Below are 20,060 nucleotides of genomic sequence, written 5' to 3'. Positions count from 1 at the left end.
AAAAGCCCCTCAAGGTTAAACCCTAAAAGCCCCTCAAAGGTTAAACCCTAAAAGCCCCTCAAAGGTTAAACCCTAAAAGCACTAAACTGCAGTATCACTGCAGGTCTTCCCCTAACAAACACATTTCTCCCTCTGCCCCCTCCATCCCCCTGAGACGTGACTGTCCGTCACTGTGCATCGGAGTCGTGGCGTCGGGGCCGTGGCGTCGGGGCCGTGGCGTCGGGGCCGTGGCGTCGGGGCCGTGGCGTCGGGGGGCCGTGGCGTCGGGGGGCCGTGGCGTCGGGGCGTGGCGTCGGGGCCGTGGCGTCGGGGCCTTGGCGTCGGGGCCGTGTCCGTCGGTGTGTGTGCCCTCGTGTTCAGACTGCACTGTTGTTGTGGTGTGTTTCATGTGGTTAATGTCCGGGCTGGGGTGAGTACTCCTCACACACTCCTGCAGTCTACTGTAGCACGGGCTGTTACGATGAGTCCATGATGGTCGTTTGTACATGTTTGTTCCTGTCTTGCTATCATTTATTTTTTTGCGTAGTCATGAATATAATCCTGGATTGTAACAGTATAATGGACAAAAGATATGTGAACTGTTCTCTTCGTGTCAGTTTGTAGTGGTTCATCAGCTGTTTTACGCTGCTCAGACTTTTGCCTGCCTGCCTTCTTCTCTTCCCAACTCTCCCTGTCCAAACTCAACTATGCTGTGTGCCCTGAAGCAAGCGACGCGTCCTCTGGCAACATGAGTTAGGACCGCAGTGCGGAAGCTGGGGCGGGGGTGCACAGTGAGAAGAAGAAGAAGAAAGGGAGGCGGTGGAGTGTGTGTGTGTGTGTGTGTGTGTGTGTGTGTGTGTGTTTGGGTGGGTTGGGGAGGGGGGGCATGGGGGTTCAGTGGGATACGCAGAATAGATTTTTAAAACCAGGTTGTTATAGTTATACTGACTTATTTTCTCATGGGCTGCTTGTCCATGTGAAACAGTCAGTCCATGAGATTGTTTACAGCAGAACTCTGGTCTGGTTCTGAAACTCTGCAGTGTCGTCAAGTTCTGTTCTGCAAACCAGCATCAGCACCCTGAATTCATGTCTTGCATGATTGGCATTGCACCAAACTCGTAACTGAGTGATTCACATGTGCTGAAAGAGAGCTGGAGCGTTGTGGGGGGTTCCCTGCAGGTTGGTAGAACCCAGGTTTCAGGTTTACAGAATAGACTCGAGATGGGTACATTTTTGCTGATCCACAATTCTGCTTGATGGTGAGCTGGTAATTATTGTCCTTCGGTTACTATAAAAATAATTACTGACATTTTACACAGTGTTGGAATGTAATTGACCTTTGAACTCAACGTTAACATAAATGTAACAGCTGATTTTTTTTTTTGCAAATTAAAATGATACAAACTGTTGTCAAACTGGTATGTCTCCTCTAACCCTTCCCTGCGCTTCACAAACTCAGAAATGTTCAGTCTGTCTACAGGGACAGAGACAGATGAAACTATGTTGATTTATTGGGAGTCAGAAAGAGACAGGTGTTCTTCTCTTAATGATTTCTCTCTCGTCCCCTCCGCCCTCTAGAAAATATTCCTGAGGCCTTGGGCAACTGCTCTTTTTATCCATATCCCTCCCTCTCTCGCTCTCCGTCCCTATCTCGCTCTCCGTCCATTCCCTTCTCCCCTTCTTGCTCTCTCTGTCTCTCATTCTCTCACTCCCATCTTTGACTCACTCTCTTAGCCTCATCTTCGAATCACTCCCTTTATCGCTAAACAACCCACTCTCTCGCTCTCTCCCTCTCTTTCCAACCCCCCTCCCTCTCTCTCTCTCTCTCTCTCTCTCTCTCTCTCTCTCTCTCTCTCTCTCTCTCTCTCTCTCTCTCTCTCTCTCTCTCTCTCTCTCTCTCTCTCTCTCCATATCCTTCTCTTATCCTATTTCCCCGTCTTTCTCTCTCTCTCCCTCTCTCTCTCCACCCCCCTCTCTCTTTGCACCCCCCTTCTCTCTCCTTCTCTCTCCACCCCCCCACTCTCTCCCCACCACCCCCACCCCCCCCCCCCCCTCTTTGCGAGTTCACCGACTTTTTGATTGTTTGGATTGCTGAGCGTGCCTCTGCCGTTGTGCCTGGAGGAAGAGTACGTTAGTACATGTCAGGTAGCAGAGGTATGCAGCGTGGACAACAGGCCCTCTCCAGCAATGTACTCTAATACAAACTCTGTAGCCGTCCTGGAGGATCTCCCCGACATGTAAAACAAGAGGGCAGAATGACATGTACAGGGGGAAAAGAATCCTGCACCACTGCAACCTTGTGACGCAGAGGGGAGAGAAGAGCCTAAATCATCCTGATGATTATGTGTTTGTTTACCTCGTATTCATTTAGCTGATGCTTTTATCCTAAGCGACTTATAAACTATGTATGGAATCTACAGGGGGGTGGGACTCGACCCTGTGATACAATGTATGCTCGAGAGGGATTGAAACCCACAACATACTGGCTGAACAATCATCTTGACTTTAATGTGCACATTTCTGTTGTCATTTTAACTGAGGGGCATTACTAATGAATGGCTTGATCGAAGGTAAAACAAAAATACGGCTCACTGTTTCAGATCGATCAGATCTCGTGGCTTGTTTTTCTTCGGTTTGATACTTTGAGTAGTCTGTGGTGTCATCTCAGGCCAGTTAGTTTGTTGCTCATCAAGGCTGAAGCAAGTGTCGGCCCGTGGCAACCTGTTTCCCCTCCTTACAGGTCTGTTTAGGGAGTAATTAAGGTGATTAAATTGTAGGAGTGAAAGAGAGATGGAATGAATTAAAAGGATAGTTTCAACATGAGTTGGCAGTTCTTTCTTCAAACTGCCAGTTTATGGCTTGCATGCACACACACATGCACAGTGCAGCTATTGGCATGTGCACACACTCAGTCACCATACACAAATACACACAGACACAGACAAGCACATTCTTATTAAACACTGTCCTGAATCCTCCCACTGAGTCAACCTCCGTTCCACACCCCCCCCCCCCCCCCCCCCCCCCCCCCCCCCCCCCCCCCCCCCCCCATGTGCTTCCTACACACCAGCAGGCTTCTGTTTGACACACAAATCTAACCGCAGCACACACACACACACAAAGAAGGAACCATTTTTCTTCCAAGTAGATGGCTGGTAGCTCATTCTTCTCTCTCTCTCTCGCTCTCTCTCTCTATAAGCAGGTGTTGAAATGAAACACTAAATAACTATTAGACAGGAAGAAAAAAAAAGGGAGAGAGGGAGGAGAGACAGGAACGGGGAAAGTGCACTTCCCCAACAGGAGCAATAGGGAAAGAGAGAGGGAGGGGGGAGAGAGGGAGGGAGGGAGGGAGGGGGAAAGAGAGAGGGAGGGGGAGAGAGGGAGGGAGAGGGAAAGAGGGAGGGAGGGAGGGAGGGAGGGGGGGAGAGAGGGAGGGAGGGAGGGAGAGGGAAAGAGAGGGAGGGGCGGAGGGAGAGGGAAAGAGAGAGGGAGGGAAAGAGAGAGGGAGGGAGGGAGAGGGAGGGAGGGAGAGGGAGGGAAAGAGAGAGGCAGAGAGAAATGTGAGCGAGGAAAGGGAGCAGAGAACCTGAAGAGGGATCTGCATTGTAAGTAGCCGGCACAGCCACCACAGTGTTTCTGCCTCTCTTCTTTACTTTTTTTTTTTCGCCAAGGAGAAGAAAAGAGGAGACTGGGACGAAGGAGAGCAGGAGCGTCTCGGGACAGTTTTCCTGCCCTGCCGTCCTGTCTGCGGAACAGTGGAGTTAAAACGAGAGAGAACAGGGAAGAGAAGCCGTGAGGAACTCAAGGCAGTCATGGATGACACAGTGGCTCGACTATCACGCTAGGATGGCTGGGATTTGAACACGGCTGCTGGCGTGGTCCAGCCCACAAGATACTGATACCCATGAGGTACAACATACATCCATACCGTCTGTCTGGGAGTCCCTATCTGTGTTGGTAGCATGAACAACCCGAATTGTAGTCTAATGAATTGTGTACCAGTTGTCGGTTGTCACCAGATTAGGACTGGCTGGGGGGAGGGGGGGGGGGGGTTGGGTGTGTGAAAATGGGGATTGTTTTGTTTGGTGATAGAGGTAACAGTTCCTTGTGCTTACTTTAGAAAAGTTGTGTTTGGCTGCATGTCAGGTGCGCTGTGTCTATCTCAGCACGGTGCATGAAATAGGTTCACTGGTAGAAAGCCCGATCTTAAAGGAGCTTTAAGACTACTATTTCGTACTTTTAGTTTTAGTATTGGGTAGGTTATTCCTGCAACAACAAATTATACTGGAGAAAAAAACCTCTAATGGTTTCTTTGAAAAACCAGAAAGGAGAATAGGGAGAATGTTCAATGATGCTTTATCCAAACACTATTCAAAACATGCAACAAATCACTGCTGGTTCAGGACGCTAACTTTCTAACGTTATGCTAATACAAATGCTACTTTCATAACTAATGCAAGTAGAGGCATATCCTCTTAAGCTTGGTCATGACATGAAAATGTATTCCAATACAGCGTTGTTGTCTGAATTGATAATGTTTTGGCATAGCTGGTGAGCCATTTGCGAGCCACAGACCTGACTGTAACTGCTACAGTGTGAGAGCGCTGAGTTGCAGCTAAACGGGGCAAGTAGCAGCATGTCTGGAGTATGCTGGGAGATGGGTTTTAAAAAAGACTGTACATGGCTGAATCTTGGCACAGAGGTGCATAAGCTTTGTCGTACTCTTTCTCTCTCCTTTTGCTACCTTCCTCAGTCCTCGAGCTGGTTTAGTGACCCTAGGCTGTAAACCAAGGAGCACCCATGTGTGTGCGTGTGTGTGTGTTTGTGTGTGTTTCTCAGAGGCAGTGTTTCTGCAGAGGGAGGCTTCTCCCTCTCTTACACCCAGCCTCTCTCTCGTTCTCTCTCTTTACTTCTCCCTTTTTTTTCTTCTCCTCTCTCTTCCTCTCTCACAACCTCTATAAGTTGTTTGTCCATTTACTCTGCTCTGTCGTAAGAACTGCTATTGACCGAAGTTGTTTACACTCTCTTATAAGGGACAAACAAACGATGCAATGATGGCATTCAACAGCTAGGCAATATGTGTTCAGTGCTTCAGAGGCTATTACTGGCTCTTAGGCACGCTTTTCCCCCCGACCTGTTGGAAGTGGGACATGTCCCCAAAGACTTCTTCTAAGTTTGATGCTTATAGATAATTCATCAGAAATGGTTCTGAGTTGAGAGGGTAAGATAAGGGGACGCAAGTGCAACAATCCCTTAGATTCTCTGTCTGTCTAGACGATGAATAAGGGTGCTGTCATCCGAACAGAATAGTGTGTCTAAGCGTGTGTGTAGGCTTCTGTGCCTTGATATGAATTGACGAAGTGCGATATGATAAATCCATTGTGGATAGTCACAACACAGGTGGTCTAAATGCAGACTTGTTGCACTTTAAGCATGTTTTGATATGCTAAAGGACTCACCTGAACCATGCTGATGTGTAGACAAGTCTACAAGGAAGTCTTTGGATTTAAATTCTACAGTCTGTGATGTCACACCGTGTTGTCTGTTGGATGGCTCAGCCATGACCTGTCTGGCACCGTCCTCACAGACAACACAACAGCTGGAGGTCAGACAAACAGCGTGTGTGCTGTCTCAGCTCAAGACTGTAGGTTGGTTCAGCGTAGTGTGTGAAAGATTGAGTCACGTTGTGATTTGGATTACTGTGCATGTGCACTACGAATGTACTGTAATGTTGGCTTGGTTGAGGGCCTCTTACGAGTAGCAAGCCTCCGGGAATTTTAAATGGTCACAGGCTCAGTAGTCATCTTAGACAGATAATATCTGTGGAAATACAATAGTACTTTATCCAGTTATTACTACTCACATTCTTTCTTTTTGAGTTTTGCCGAAGGGTGATTTCTTGATATTAAGCTTTTTTGAGTAGTTCACTTCAGTCATGGGCTCTTTCTGAGATGTAGAACTAAGTTTAGTACCTAAGTTATCCTGCCCCTGTACCCTCCAAGATCCCTCTCTCCCCTGTATCTCACACCCTCTCTCCCCTTTCCCGCTCTCTCTCTCTTCCCCCTCCCTCTCTCTAAATCTGTTATGCTGGAGTCTGGAGCACCTGCCCCATCACCTGTCAGTCAGTGCAGACTGTATGTGTACAGTCCATGTACAGGGAGCACTACAGGACAGGACAGTACCACACCCTGTCTGTGTTTACCTCTCTCTCTCTCTCTGACCTTGTATGCAAATCTTACTTGCACTCACATACTCCATAGCCTATCCAGCTCTTTCACACACACACACACACACACACAAAAATACACACATTCTCCCTCAGATTCTGACTGAGGCTGTGCTATGAAAATCAGATCACAAGAGTGACATACTTGCCTATTTCGGCTGGCAGTATGTGAAATGCTTCGACTGACCTGGTTTCCAAAAACCAAACTACACTCAAGTGTTGAACTCACTGAACATAGCCATCTGTTAAATGAATGCTCACTGATATTTCATGAGGTTAACCACTTTCTTTTACCCTCACACCTCGGCCCCAAAAAACAGTGACCTATAGTCTACATGTACTAATAGCGGTCTTTGCCTCTGCACGTGGAAAGTCCAGCGTCTTTGTTTGTCTTCTGCCGCTCTTCCACACGGTAATTTCAGAGGAATGACAGGAGACTTGTAATCAAGGGAATGTGGAAAGGAGTCCTGATGGGGGCAGGGCGGTAATGAAGTTGGACATGAACTTGTAACTTAACTCGCTGGTATCAATGAAAAAACAGTAGCCTGTATAAAAAAAACGGTTGCGTTTTTTTCCAGGTGTTTTTCGCTTATTTGTTGGTTTGATTGTGACTGTATTTGTTTGTGATGTTATGTGCTTCTTAATAGGCTGCAGCCTGTTATGTGCTATTACTGTGAAAACACAGACAGTGCAAGTTGTTCTCAATTGTTCAACTCAAAAAGTCAAGATATATCTCCTTTTTTTCTATAGACCTACTGTGAACATCCAAAACAAAACGCATCAAACATGACATTTTCTGGTTTGTCTCAGATGTTCTCATGTTTGGGTAACATTTCGATATAAATTCCTGCCAAATTTGAGAACATGTACGTCTTTTCCTTTTCTTGTGTGTGCGGGAGAGAGTTTGCACCCCTGTATAAGTGAATGTAAAAGCATTAACAGAGGCCAAGCCCTGTGGCTGCGTGAATGAGGCGCTTCTCCGCCTGAGTGGCTTGCACATCTGTCTAGGACTGTAGCCTTCAGGCTGTGTCAGACTGGGACTAGGTAGGGCACGGTAGTTCTTTTAATAAGGTGAGTTTCACACAATCCCTCAGGTTCATTCATAGGCTACAGTTTAAAATTTGAATGGCCTTTTTTTTGAAAATGCACATTAGATTATTATCGTTTATATTTATAAATATAGAAATATAAACGATAATAAATATAAAAGATAATTCGATATAAACTATTCACTTGGCTGCTAGCTTGGGAGATAATTCTGGAGTTCTTTATCTGTTGTATTGTCGCCGGTTAGCTTCCCTCCTATTCACCACTTAATCCTAATGACTGCACACACTTTAGTTTTTATTGCTATTTAGTTTCACCTACGGGCATAAACACATATTTCCGTGAGACCTGCTCCATGGTCAGCGTCAAGGTGTGTTTCTGACATTCGATCAGGTTTCACAACAAGCAAAGCTGGGGATGACTTGTCCATACCTGTCCAGATAACAAACATTAGCAACGCCAAGAAAACGATGGCTTGGTTGAAAACAGCAATGGGGATTGAGTGCAAAAACAGGGATGGAGAGAAGGATTTCGAACAAACACAAAAGATATCAGAAAGTTGTTCAAAGTAGGTCATCCTATGAATGTAGTACTGAGGTAATCAGGTCTAACATATCAGATTGACAGTTTGAGGGCAAAGAACCTCAACAAAACCGTTTGAGTCTTCCTTAACCAAAAGTTGGAACTTAACACCTTAATGTTAACGGTTATTCTTTGGCCTTGGACGTTATCTTAGAGTCATTAGTTAATTAAATCGTTATAATAGACCTAATCTTTCTAGAGCCCACTTCAGTGCTTGATATCCATGAAACTATGTTTAGGCAAGTTACTGTGGTCCATGCGTCCACTAACACAGTCTGTCTGTTTGGCGGGGGTGAGACTGGGGTGGGGGGGATGGGGGGGGGGGGGGGGGGTTGTGAAAAAGACAGGATGTGGGAGTGGGAAGGCAAAGTGCTCCAGTCTTGGCGTTTACATGTGAGATGTTCCCCATTTTTGTGGGCTTTTAAGGACGTTGTTTGTGCTGCCGGTTTCTATTAGCCGTGATGCCGAGCAGCCGGTCACGGGGGTCGTCCGGGGTCACGGGGAGCCTTTCTTACGTTGTGTCGCTTTCAATCAAAGGCAGCTGGTGTCACACTGCCCCACATTCAGGTGCGGTCCACCCAAGGTCTTCCATGTGTCAGGTCTTTGTGAGAGCCTAAGCCAGGTTGTCAGTATGGGCCTGCATGGTGTCTTCGTAGGACACGGCTAGTTGCCCCCGGGGCTTAAAAACAGGATTAGGACCCACTGCATGTGTAAACATTAGGGGGAGGGGGGCTTCTTTCTCCTTGCCTCTGGGAAGCTCACCTGTGTGTACACTGAACAGAAGGCAGATTCATACAATGGAACTCTTTAACCCACATTCTACCACGGCCGTAATGAAAACACAGATATCCTCTTTCCACATGCTGTAAGACGGATAGTCCCCCCGTCTCCTGTGATGCTCAGATGTGCTCTTAGAGAGTGTTCCTTCAGCTGTTTGCTGTTATTCTCTTATTCTGCAACATATACTGAATTTATAATCTCTCCTCACACACAGTATGACACTTTTGATCTGTGTCACCTTAGTGTCATACACGGTATACTGCCCTTATATTTACAACAACCTCAGTCGTTCTTCAAACGTGTCTAGAATAGTTTGTGGGTAGTGGATCTTGAGCCAAAAGACTGGGTTGTCTTTCTGATGTAACCCAGTGGGTCTGGGAGAGCAGTCCTCCTGTCTGCCTCAAGACAATTAGTACTCCTCTGCGACACGGCATCATCGCTGCCTCACACACACACAGGACCTGGTCACACCTCCCTGCCAGGCCTCTGCACTCCGCTCAAACACACACACTTACACACACACATTCATACACACACTCACACACATTCATACACACACACATACATGCACATATGCACACACGCACGTTATACTCACAAACACATGTGCACACACACACACAGAGACTTATTAGACATAGACAAGATTGGCAGACAGGGGAGGGGATATAAGCCACTGTTTTAAACAGGCTTTCTTTTTCCAATGTTATGATCTACCCGCGGAGGCGTGAAAGGTTTAGACCGGATTTAGTGGCAGTTGAAAAGAATGAAGTTCTGAAACTGGACTGAGAGACAAAGTATGGTCCTAGAATGCGTTTGATGGTAATGATGTGCTATGAAGGTGGTGGGTGCATACATTTACATTTAGTCATTTAGCAGACGCTCTTATCCAGAGCGACTTACAGTAAGTACAGGGACATTCCCCCGAGGCAAGTAGGGTGAAGTGCCTTGCCAAAGGACACAACGTCATTGGCACGGCCAGGAATTGAACCGGCAACCTTCTGATTAATAACCCTAACCGCTCAGCCATCTGACCCCCCACCTGACTGTGTCCTGAGCATACTCATGACATGGTCGTTAACAATTAAAACAACATCATTATGAGGGAAGTCACATGATGCATTTGCCTACTGCATGACCTTTGCACCAAAGTGCCCAGCCACTTTTTAGTGTCTAACTGTAATAGTTTCAAAGCTTTTCATGACGCTAAATCAGCACTGAGTTCATGTTCATGTGAACAAACCATCTATTCTATTAAGGGATTAAGATGCACATCAATGTCGAATACTCTACTTTAATCATATGGTACTGTAACTGCCATAGAAGCTATGCCAAGGTGCTACTCATTAACTAACTATGTAGACATTCTGTCTAACAGAGGCCTTCATAGATTACAGGGAGAACCTCATAAAGCAAAGTCCATAACACTCACAAATAACAGCTTATGATAAGGCAAATTATAAACCCTTTGAAAACGTAGCGTTGTGACAATGGTATCAGTGCATGGGATTCACACCCCTGCTGTGGTGTAGTGCACCTTATACGACTAGAAAATACACTAAACATGATGGGAGATGAAACCACATTACCCGTTCCTTTATCAACGAACTGCATACAAGATTCCACATCCGCTAGAAAGGGGGGCGTTACTGGTAACCAAAAGGGACAAACAGAACATCAATACATAACACCTGCCTCATATGAATGTAAGTGGGGGGGATTGTATGCAGATTAAAATGTCGCTTGTTACAATCACAGGGAGTCATCCTGAGTTATTTAACTTATCCTACTGGAATTGCTGTAGGCCTATGTGCTGAAATCATGCCAATACAAACCAACTGTGGGAATGTCAACCACACTTATCTGAAGTATATATTGTTTGCCGGCTTTACTTTGCCAGTAACAGGTGAGTTCTGATATCTATAGAGTAGAATATAGTATATAGAGTTAATAGGCGTTGTATCCCGACTGTATGTGCATGGAAGCAGTTCGACGTTCCCACACCCTCTCAGGTGTCCTGAGCTGCGGACTGCCTCCCCAGTCACTGGGATAAAGACTGCCTTTGTCTGGGACAGGGAACAGGTAACCGTTTGTGTCTGCTCCTGTGTGTGTGTTTGTGTGTTTGTGTGTGTTTGTGGGCATGCCTTAGTGTGTGTGTTTGTGTGTGTGTGTGTGTAAGTCAGAGAGTGATACAAAAGAAAGAGAGAGGGAAAGGGAGAGAGAGTGTGTGGGTGTGGTTGTGTTAAAGGAGAGGGTGGATTGTGTGTGTTTGTGCATGGTGTGTTTTTGTGTATGTTCACGTGCCTGCAAGAGTGTCTATGGTAAGAGGATGCTTGAGTGTGTGTGTGTGTGTGTCACTTTAACTGGGGCATGTCCTGGTTAACTGAGTGGTGATTCTAGTACAGAGAAGATTACCTATTCAGAAACAAGAAAATATTGGAAAAAGGAAAATGGGTAGCTTTGTAGACAAAAGAGACAGACAGACAGGCAGGCTGACAAACAGACAGACAGACAGACAGACAGGCAGGCTGACAAGCAGACAGACAGAGTGATAGATGAGTCTAATAGGGTGAACAGCAAGCGTGATCAGGATTCTGTGTTCTCTGTCTTATCAGTGTCTGTGCTGTATCTGCTGTGTGACATAGAGAGCTCTGGCCAGGCCCAGCATGCCATCTGCACATGAAGATGAAGGGGTTGTGTGTGTGTGTGTGTGATGAGGGGATAAGTACAGGGGCTAAGAACGGTGTGTGAAGCAGCCTCTAATTAAGAGCAGGAAGACACGGATCAGCAGCCACATAGGCCAGACTTAGAGGCCTGTGTGTGTGTGTGTGTGTGTGTGTGTGTGAGTGTGTGTGTGTGTATGAAGGTGTGTGTGTATGAAGGTGAGTGAGTTAGAGGGAAGCACATCCTGCACGTGTCAGAATATCAGCACTCAGTATATAAACACAGTTTCGGGTGTTTATATAATCAATGCATGGCTTGGTTTAGCCACCTTGTAGTGAGTCCAGATGAATGGATTTCAATGGGTTATATATCCTGTGAGACACAGATATGATTATGTTTGACAGGTATTATTGGAAACATACCATATGAGTAAGTAGTGTACAGTGAAAGAACAGTACAAGCTCCAGGACAGACCCAGAAGCCCTAACAGAAGCATCTACTGGAACACTCTGGCCTGTTTGCCACCGCTGTGTCACATTTGATTCACTCCAGGGAATCCTCTGGCGACATGACCAGTCATACATTTACATTTACATTACATTTAGCAGACGCTCTTATCCAGAGCGACTTACAGTAAGTACAGGGACATTCCCCCGAGGCAAGTAGGGTGAAGTGCCTTGCCCAAGGACACACCGTCATTGGCACAGCCAGGAATCGAACCGGCAACCTTCTGATTACTAGCCCGATTCCCTAACCACTCAGCCACCTGACTCCCCACATTGTTAACTGTTCAATATGGTTTTGTTGCTGGTATGGTTCTCTGGAAGCATGGCCTACTTTTTAGGCGTTCCCTGGTCCAAGTGTGTCGTTCTCCGTATTTTTCAGTGAGATCAAATATATTCATTTCTTTCTCCTCCTCCTCTCTTCCCTCTTCCTGCTCCCCAGCTCCCATGCGTTCTCTCAGCCATGCTCCCCGGGTATGGATTCTCTCCTCTCCCTGACTTCCAGCCTCACCTCCACGCCTTCCGCTGCCGAGGAGAGAGCCCCAGCATGTGGATCCCTGGCTCAGGCGAGACCCAGGCTCTGAGCGAGGCCCGGGATGACAGGCCCCTCCTGAGGCCATGCCACCACAAGCACGTTGCCGTGTGCCAGCAGGAAACGCTGGCGTTTATCGAGCTACAGCCTCCAGTGACGCCCAAAACCAACGGACAGGCTTCCCCCAAGTCCAGCCTTCTGAACACGAAGCACAGCCCGTTCTCTCTGGACAGCCTCAACAACACAGTCAATGGGGCCCAACATGGAAACCAGAGAAACAAGCCAGATCGAGACACTGGAACAGACCTGAGCTTTGACGCCCAGTCCCTAGGGGGCGACGATGAGTTAGATCCCCAGAACAACGCAAGAACGGATCCCTCAAAGGAGAAGCCCCTGGCGGTTTCCACCGTGTGCCGTCCCCTCTATGCTGCCCTCAGCCTCCCCCTGACTCTCCCTCTGTCCTCCCTGTACAGAGACAGGGATTCCTGGGACTCTCAGCTGCCTGGCTCCCCTCCCTCCCCAGAGGGTCCAGGGTTCCAGAGCCCAGACACCTGTCAGCCCCAGAGAAGGGTGTCGCAGGGCTCCCTCAAAGAGAAGTCCATCCGTAAGTGCAGAGTCTACAGCGACACTCGACTCGATCAGCATGCGACATGGATCTCATGTCAACACGTACAAATTACCTACAAATTTGTCAGCAAGTAAAAAGTGTGAGCAAATGAGCTAGGACACATTTTGCACTCCATCTAGTAGCCAAGTTACTATAGTTATAGTTCTGCTATAGTGTTGTTTATGTCTTGTTCCAGGGCGTAAAATGCGAGTGTACTCTCCAGACAGCCCGAGCGACGAGTCTCTTAACAGCCCCGTCCTGGACACTGACTACCTTTTCCCAGGATCCTTTGTGTCCTTCCTGGAGGAGGACCCAGAGGGCGGGACTTTCCTGGAGGAGGCAACGAGTCCCTTGTCAACAGAGGCTGTGGACCACCAAACGTCAAACTTCCCAAAGACTCTACTGTTACCCACAGAGCCACTGCAGCTGTCTGAAGACTCCATACCAGGGATCAGGGAGGACTGCGTAGCTGCAGAGACCTCGCTCGCCACCAGGGGGAGCTCCTCGACTCGTGCCCGCTCAACAGACCACGAGCGGCGGCGGTTCTCAGCCTCGGAGCTTATCTCCAGACTGCAGCTGTCCCAGAGGAAGAACTCCTTCACCCTGAAGCTTGGGAAGTCCCTCTCGGCTCGCGTGGCCTCCAGAGAGCGGCAGAATCCCAACAGTCTCAGCCCCAACCCTGACTGTGAGTAGCCGTCTCAGGGAACACCATCACCGACGGTTACTGCTAGCCGTTTTGTCTGACCTGTGCAGAAATCGCCTCGACCAAAAACAGAATTTATATAAATAAATTAAACGCTTTTTAAATATTTTTTTAAATTATTTTTTCTGCTTCTCTCCCCCTTACCTGATGCCTTCCTGCTCTGCAGGTAAGTCCACCTCCAGGCACCGCTGCTCAGGGGGCTCCTGTGACAGCGCCCCCCACAGCCCTGTAGGACCCGCCCCACCTCTGCCCCCCACAGACAGCAACATGTCGCTGCATCGATGGAGCACCAAACTCAGGTGATCAACAGCCAATCGAGACGGAGTATCCCGCATTCCAATTGGAATCCGTGTTTCATCGGACGTACGTTAACATATCGTACGTGTTCTCCGCAGCATGAGGAAGAAGTCGGCGGAGGAGGACTGGTGCTCTCCTCCCACTCTCAGCAGTTCCAACCGCCTGTCGCGATTTCTTCCCAGCTGTGAGTGTTACTATGGTGTTACTCTGCATGACTGGCATGGCGATAGTGTATATCATGAGGAAGTTTAATTAGCCTGAGACAGTTTAATTACTTCTTGCCTTTGATTAAAGAAGCCTTTTCCTTTCAACCTACATTCGTTCCTCTCCTCCTCTCTCCGTTGACATACTCTGCCTCTCCCAGCCATTCTGTACCAGGAGTACAGCGACGTCGCCATCAACAGAGAGATCCAGAGGCAGCAGGGGGCGGAGCCCGGCACGGAGGAGGAGGGGCCGAGAGAGGAGGAGTCAGGTGACACCCCGTCTCCGTCCAATCTGTCTCCGTCCAGCTCCTTCCGCTCGTCGCGCGGCTCCGCCTTCTCCCTGTGGCAAGACATCCCCGACGTCCGGACCAGCGGCCAGCTGGACAACTTCAGCAACGAGGAGTGCAAGCTACAGGAGGTGAACCTGAACGCAGCACAGCGTCCCATTCCTCACTCACTTCTGTAGGTTTGAAACTCATGCCAACAAGGTTTTTGTTTTGTTTGTTTGTTTGTTTGTTTGTTTATCAACGTCCCTCATGGCGGCAGGCTAAGTTTGAGCTGGTGACGTCGGAGGCGTCGTACATCCGCAGCCTGACCATCGCTGTGGACCACTTCATGCAGTCCCAGGAGCTGGGGGAGTGTCTGGGGGTGCAGGACAGACAGTGGCTCTTCTCCAAGCTCCCTGAGGTCAAGGACGTCAGTGAGAGGTACATGCAGACCTCTCTACCCCCCCCCCCCCGGTCTCCTTACCCGTGTCTCACTTCTATCTAATTATGTATCTTGCGTCCGGGGGCGTAGGTTTCGTTATGCGTGAATATATATTTTGAAAACTGCAAATCTGTCCCCCCCACTTTTGATTAAGAAAGTGCCCCCGTTTGAAAACAAACCTACACCACATCTTTTGTCACTAATTATTGAGCTCGGTTTAAATCTTTCCCCCTCTCTCTCTCTCTCTGAATCTCTCTTTTACGTTTAGATTCCTGCAAGACCTGGAGCACAGGCTGGAGGAAGACATATTGCGTTTTGACGTGTGTGACATTGTGTTCACCCACTGTCCAGCCCTGCGCAGGGTCTACCTCCCCTACGTCACCAACCAGGCCTACCAGGAACAGACCTACCAGCGGCTGCTGTGAGCAAGTCTTACTTTGCGTGTGTTTTCCACTTGTCATTCCACTCTTGCTTGTTTCAAACTGAATGTGATAATAACGGCAATGATGAGGTTTGTGTGACTAAAATGAAACCCCTAAATGGCAACCTCTTCTCCACTCAGGCAGGAGAATGCACGCTTCCCTGGTATTCTGGCTCGTTTGGAGGAAGACCCCATCTGCCAGCGTCTTCCTCTCACCTCCTTCCTCATCCTCCCCTTTCAGCGGATAACACGGCTCAAGATGCTGGTGGAGGTACAGGACCGATTACATGCAAGGGACATGCAACGGACAACACACTTGGTTTTCCAACCAAGTGACTTTCCAAAAGAACACGACTTAACAGAAACTCTTTGCTGTTCAAGAGTTGACATTAGCACTGTGTGACAGAAAGACGAGGAGCTTTTCAGTTTTGTCTCGATGTTTTAGTTTGTTCCACGGTTGTTTTCTAGAACATTCTGAAGAGGACGACGCCAGGCTCTCGCGATGAGGACACAGCCACCAAGGCTTTTAATGAGCTGAAAAAGGTAGCCCTGTTCCTGCCAACAACAAGCTCACACAGGCTCAGAGATAGACACAAGCTCCAACAGCGGACAACACTGGTGCTGTCTTTGAAGAGGCATAAACAAAGGCCGTCTTTCTTTCAATGTCAAATGTGTGACACAGATGCTGTAATTGTATTTTCATAGATCATAAAGGAATGTAATTCCAGCGTGCAGTCAATGAAGAGGATGGAGGAGCTAATTCACCTCAATAAGAAAATCAACTTTGAGGGCAAGGTACATAAACCTGGTATAATCTCTTAAATGTCCCATGTTAAATCACAATAACAAAAGTCAAGGATATAAAATACTTACAATGTTATCTGCAATGAGTGACTAAACAAATACACCCTACAATGACTGGCACAAATCTCTCTCTCTATTTGCCCCCGATGTCTGCCTTCTCTCTCTCTCTCTGACTCTCTCTCTCTCTACGCCAGATCTTCCCTCTGATCTCTCAGTCTCGCTGGCTGGTGAAGCATGGTGAACTGCTGGAGGTGGACACACAGACTATGAGCATTTCCGGGTCAAAGTTCAAGTTGCCCACTAAACCTGTGTACCTGCACTTGTTCAACGATTGTCTTCTGTTGTCCAGGAGGAAAGAGTGAGTACTTAGAACCACTAAAGTAGAAAATGAATAGTGAGTTAGAGGGAGCATTTGTCTTAAGGCCCTATAGTGGTTAACTCGAACCTATCAATCGAATATCGTCTATAAAGTCATATAAATGCATTATCAAAAGAGAAAGCAGTGTTTCACATATTTGTGTGGCCTGCCAAACACATTTTTTTTTTGTAGATTCTCACGCAGTGAATGGCTTTTTCCCTCCGAAAAGACGGCCGGAGAATCAATACGGAGTTTACGAACGGTTAGGCCCAATCCCAATGTCCAGACTCATGGACTTCTCGCTAAATCTATGAGGGTTTTGGGCTGTCCCACGGTCAAATCGTCAGGGGCGCGACGGCTCTTTCGCAGACATTTTGAGCCCTTTATGCACCCTTTTCGTTAGTCCGCATTTTTGGCAGACTTTAGCTAAGGGAATGGCCCACAAATCACAGTGTTGTTACATTTACATTTATTCATTTAGCAGACGCTTTTATCCAAAGCGACTTCCAAGAGAGAGCTTTGACATTGTTAAATACATTTGGCAAATATAACAATACGAGTCCAACGTAATTCTTCTATTACATAAAGCTCAAAAACTATTTAGCGCTCAAATTCACGCAAAAAAAAAGTGTCTATTTACACTCACATCAGAATCAGAATTCGGTTTATTCGCCATGTATGTTATACAAACACAGAATTTACTGTGGCAGGGAGGTGCAAACACTAAACATATACGAATCTTAAATTAAGTAAAGGTACAGAAGTTTTTTTTCAAAATCAAAATCATACTAGGAGCTAGGTTTGGGCTAAGTATGGAAGCAAATCAGTGACATCATGTTTTGAATTTTTTAAGAAATTGTATACTTAATATTGACATTTAAACACCACCGAATTTGTTGGTTTTGAATTCCCCTCTTTAAAATTTAAAATGAATTTATTTCAATGTAAAGAAAAATCTGATCCCAAAATTCAAGGTTCGGAAATTCAGGTTGCTCAAATTCAAATGGTGAAATTCAGATCCCAAAAAAGTGGGGAACCACTTTTCTTTGGCCCCCAGGGAAATCTGTTCCCCCTGTGTTCTCTGTGTAAAAGACTGATGTATAGATTAAACTTGTTATACATAATGATCACAGTAACATACCTACATCACCAGCATCACTGTATTGCTTTATAAATGGCCACTGGCCAGACTGTAATATACAAGGAGGAACCACTTTCCTACCTACATCACCAGCATCACTCTCGAATTTCACCATTCAAATTTGAGCATCCTGAATTTTGTTTAAATTAGAATTTCTGAAGCTAAATTTTTTTTATTGAATTTTGACTATCTGAATTTTACCGTTCTAATTTGAGCAACCTGAATTTGTGAACCTTGAATTTTCGGATCAAAAATGTTAAATTCCTATTTACATTTTTAAGAGGTGAATTCAAAACCCACAAATTCGTTGGTGTTTAAATTTCAAAATTAAGTATTTAATGCCTTTCAAAACACAATGTCACTGATTTGCTTCCATAGTCTGGCTCCACCACAAATATAATCTAATTCTGTGGGAACACTGGAAGGTCTTACACTATTTAATAAGTGTAGTCTAAAGGTTGTGCGGGATACAGCATGGGTTGAATGTGAGCCCAGTAAACTGTGGTAAATCCTGCTGTCCTCTCCGTGTTTGCAGCACCTGGAAGTTCATGGTGTTTGTGCATGCGAAGATCGGGGAGTTGAAAGTGAAGGACCTTGGTCAGAAGCTTCACGGCATCTCAGGGTTCATATTTTACCTCCAGCTTTGTGAAGGCCAGCAGCTCAAACACCAGATCCTGCTCAAGGCCCACACAGAGTGAGACGGCTGACTAACATTCAGTTCCCGCTGAATACATCTCGCCCGAATTACATCGTCGTTTTAATTCCCAGTGTCAATCTATGTGATAGACCAGTGCTGTAGTTGACAACTTTCACAACCAGTGTTGTTTCGTGTCCACACAGGAGTGGGAAACAGAGATGGATCACAGCAATGTTCCGATCTGATCCGTTGGAGGACATCGAACAAGCCAGCATCAACGACGGTGTGTTAGAAGTTAGCATAAATAGTTATCATAAATGTACCATTACATTTCAGTTCTCAACGATACTATTGTACAATAACACTAAGGATTATGTTGAGTTAAAGTCTTGAAAATAACGTTTTCTGTCTTTTGTATGATATGGACTCAGATCTTTCGCAAGTTCAGTGCATAAGGAGCTACCAAGCCCAGGAGCACGATGAGCTAACGTTGGAGAAAGCGGATATTCTTCAAGCAAAGACAATTACAAGTGACGGTAAGACTCAGATTCAATCCTGACGAACTATATGACCTATTGTTACTCATCCTGAAATGCGTACATAATACAGGACGCCAGAGCTAAGGGTGTCACAGTGAGCGTTATAATTTGAACCTGTATCCGCAGGCTGGGTGGAGGGCATTCGCCTGTCTGATGGAGAGCGGGGCTGGTTCCCCAAAACCTATGTTGAGGAGATCACGAGTCGAAGCGCACGTCTCCGCAACCTCCGCGAGAACATCCGCGTCAAGTGTGTCACCCAGAAGCTAGAGGATGAGCTCTTTTAAACAGCCACCTTTAATTCACTATATACACTCAGAATGTCAAACTGTAAACGTTCACGGTTACCCAGCTCAAGTATTTTTCTAGAACTGCTTCATGTCATTGAAACGATATTAAGTTTTATAAGTGGTGGAAGTGGGAGTTTTGATTTAGTGTCAGCAGGTGCTAACAAGGTGTTTACCGAAATACTGGCTCGTCTTAAACAGACTGTAAGCAATAGGGCTGGTTAGCGGCCGTTTTCTTTCATGCTTGCTATGACTGCATACAACACCACAGCATCACGCCAATGTTATTAGAGACCAAATCTTGAAAGTGTATGATTTGATTTACCCATTGAATTACTGTTCTGTGCAAAGGCTTGCACCATTGACCAACCACTACCATCTACACAGATGTTCACAATTCCAGTGGCACATTTACTGTTCTTCGACATATTTTTTGTTGTATTACTGAGTTGTAGTACTAATTTAAGTCCTTCCTGTTGAAGCTCCTATAGCTGGTTATTCTCTATGGAGATATAATGATGTAAATTTCATATTGTAGATGTACTTACCTGTTGAAATGAATAGTATAACACTTAATTCACTATATTGAATTGTAATTTATATAAGCCAAGGTCCGCCAAAAATATTCTATATTCTTTAAAATAAACCTTTAATAAACTGACAGTGGATGAACAATGTGGATAGCTGAAGGCTGAGGGAGGCAATACACTGGGGCCTAGTTTCCCAGACATGGATTAAGACTAGTCCTAAAGTAAGAGAAATATTCAATTAAGATCTCCATTGAAAAAGATGTTGGTCTAGGACGAGGGTTAATCCATATCTGGGAAACTGGGCCTGGGTGTTTAACTGGATGTAAGCACAATAATGTACATGTCTAACCCTTCAAATAAATGCAAATACTTCCAACTGTGTTGTGAATGCCAGCTTGGAAGATTTTGATAGTGTACTTAACCATTTGTGGCCATGGCCGTACAAATATTCGTTTATGAAAATTATTTTATTCAATCTGTATTAGAAAGGAAAAGATTTAACAAAAGACAACTGT

The 20,060-nt window shown here is 46.2% G+C and overlaps 1 protein-coding gene across 3 annotated transcripts; it reads left to right on the top strand.

The window, feature by feature from the left end:
- The first annotated feature begins 3,545 nt into the window (after nt 1–3,545).
- Nucleotides 3,546–19,921, top strand: arhgef19 (Rho guanine nucleotide exchange factor (GEF) 19). Of its 3 annotated transcripts, none has more exons than XM_062460013.1 (16): nt 3,546–3,888; nt 12,224–12,917; nt 13,204–13,605; nt 13,790–13,922; nt 14,019–14,104; nt 14,285–14,541; nt 14,670–14,830; nt 15,100–15,252; nt 15,394–15,523; nt 15,721–15,795; nt 15,958–16,047; nt 16,251–16,414; nt 18,091–18,249; nt 18,396–18,475; nt 18,624–18,728; nt 18,858–19,921. In XM_062460013.1, the coding sequence occupies exons 2-16, from the start codon at nt 12,245–12,247 to the stop codon at nt 19,013–19,015; spliced, it is 2,826 nt and encodes a 941-aa protein (XP_062315997.1). In that variant the 5' UTR covers nt 3,546–3,888; nt 12,224–12,244; the 3' UTR covers nt 19,016–19,921. The 3 variants fall into 3 exon arrangements, with proteins under 3 accessions (XP_062315997.1, XP_062315996.1, XP_062315995.1); XM_062460012.1 differs by having other exon boundaries at nt 13,144–13,605; XM_062460011.1 differs by having other exon boundaries at nt 13,117–13,605.
- Nucleotides 19,922–20,060: the final 139 nt, after the last annotated feature.

This window comes from Osmerus eperlanus, chromosome 4 (genome assembly GCF_963692335.1).
Source record: "Osmerus eperlanus chromosome 4, fOsmEpe2.1, whole genome shotgun sequence".
In the NCBI taxonomy this organism is placed as follows: Eukaryota; Metazoa; Chordata; class Actinopteri; order Osmeriformes; family Osmeridae; genus Osmerus; species Osmerus eperlanus.
Note: the sequence above shows the minus strand (reverse complement) of the source record. Positions and strands in the feature narration are given on the sequence as shown.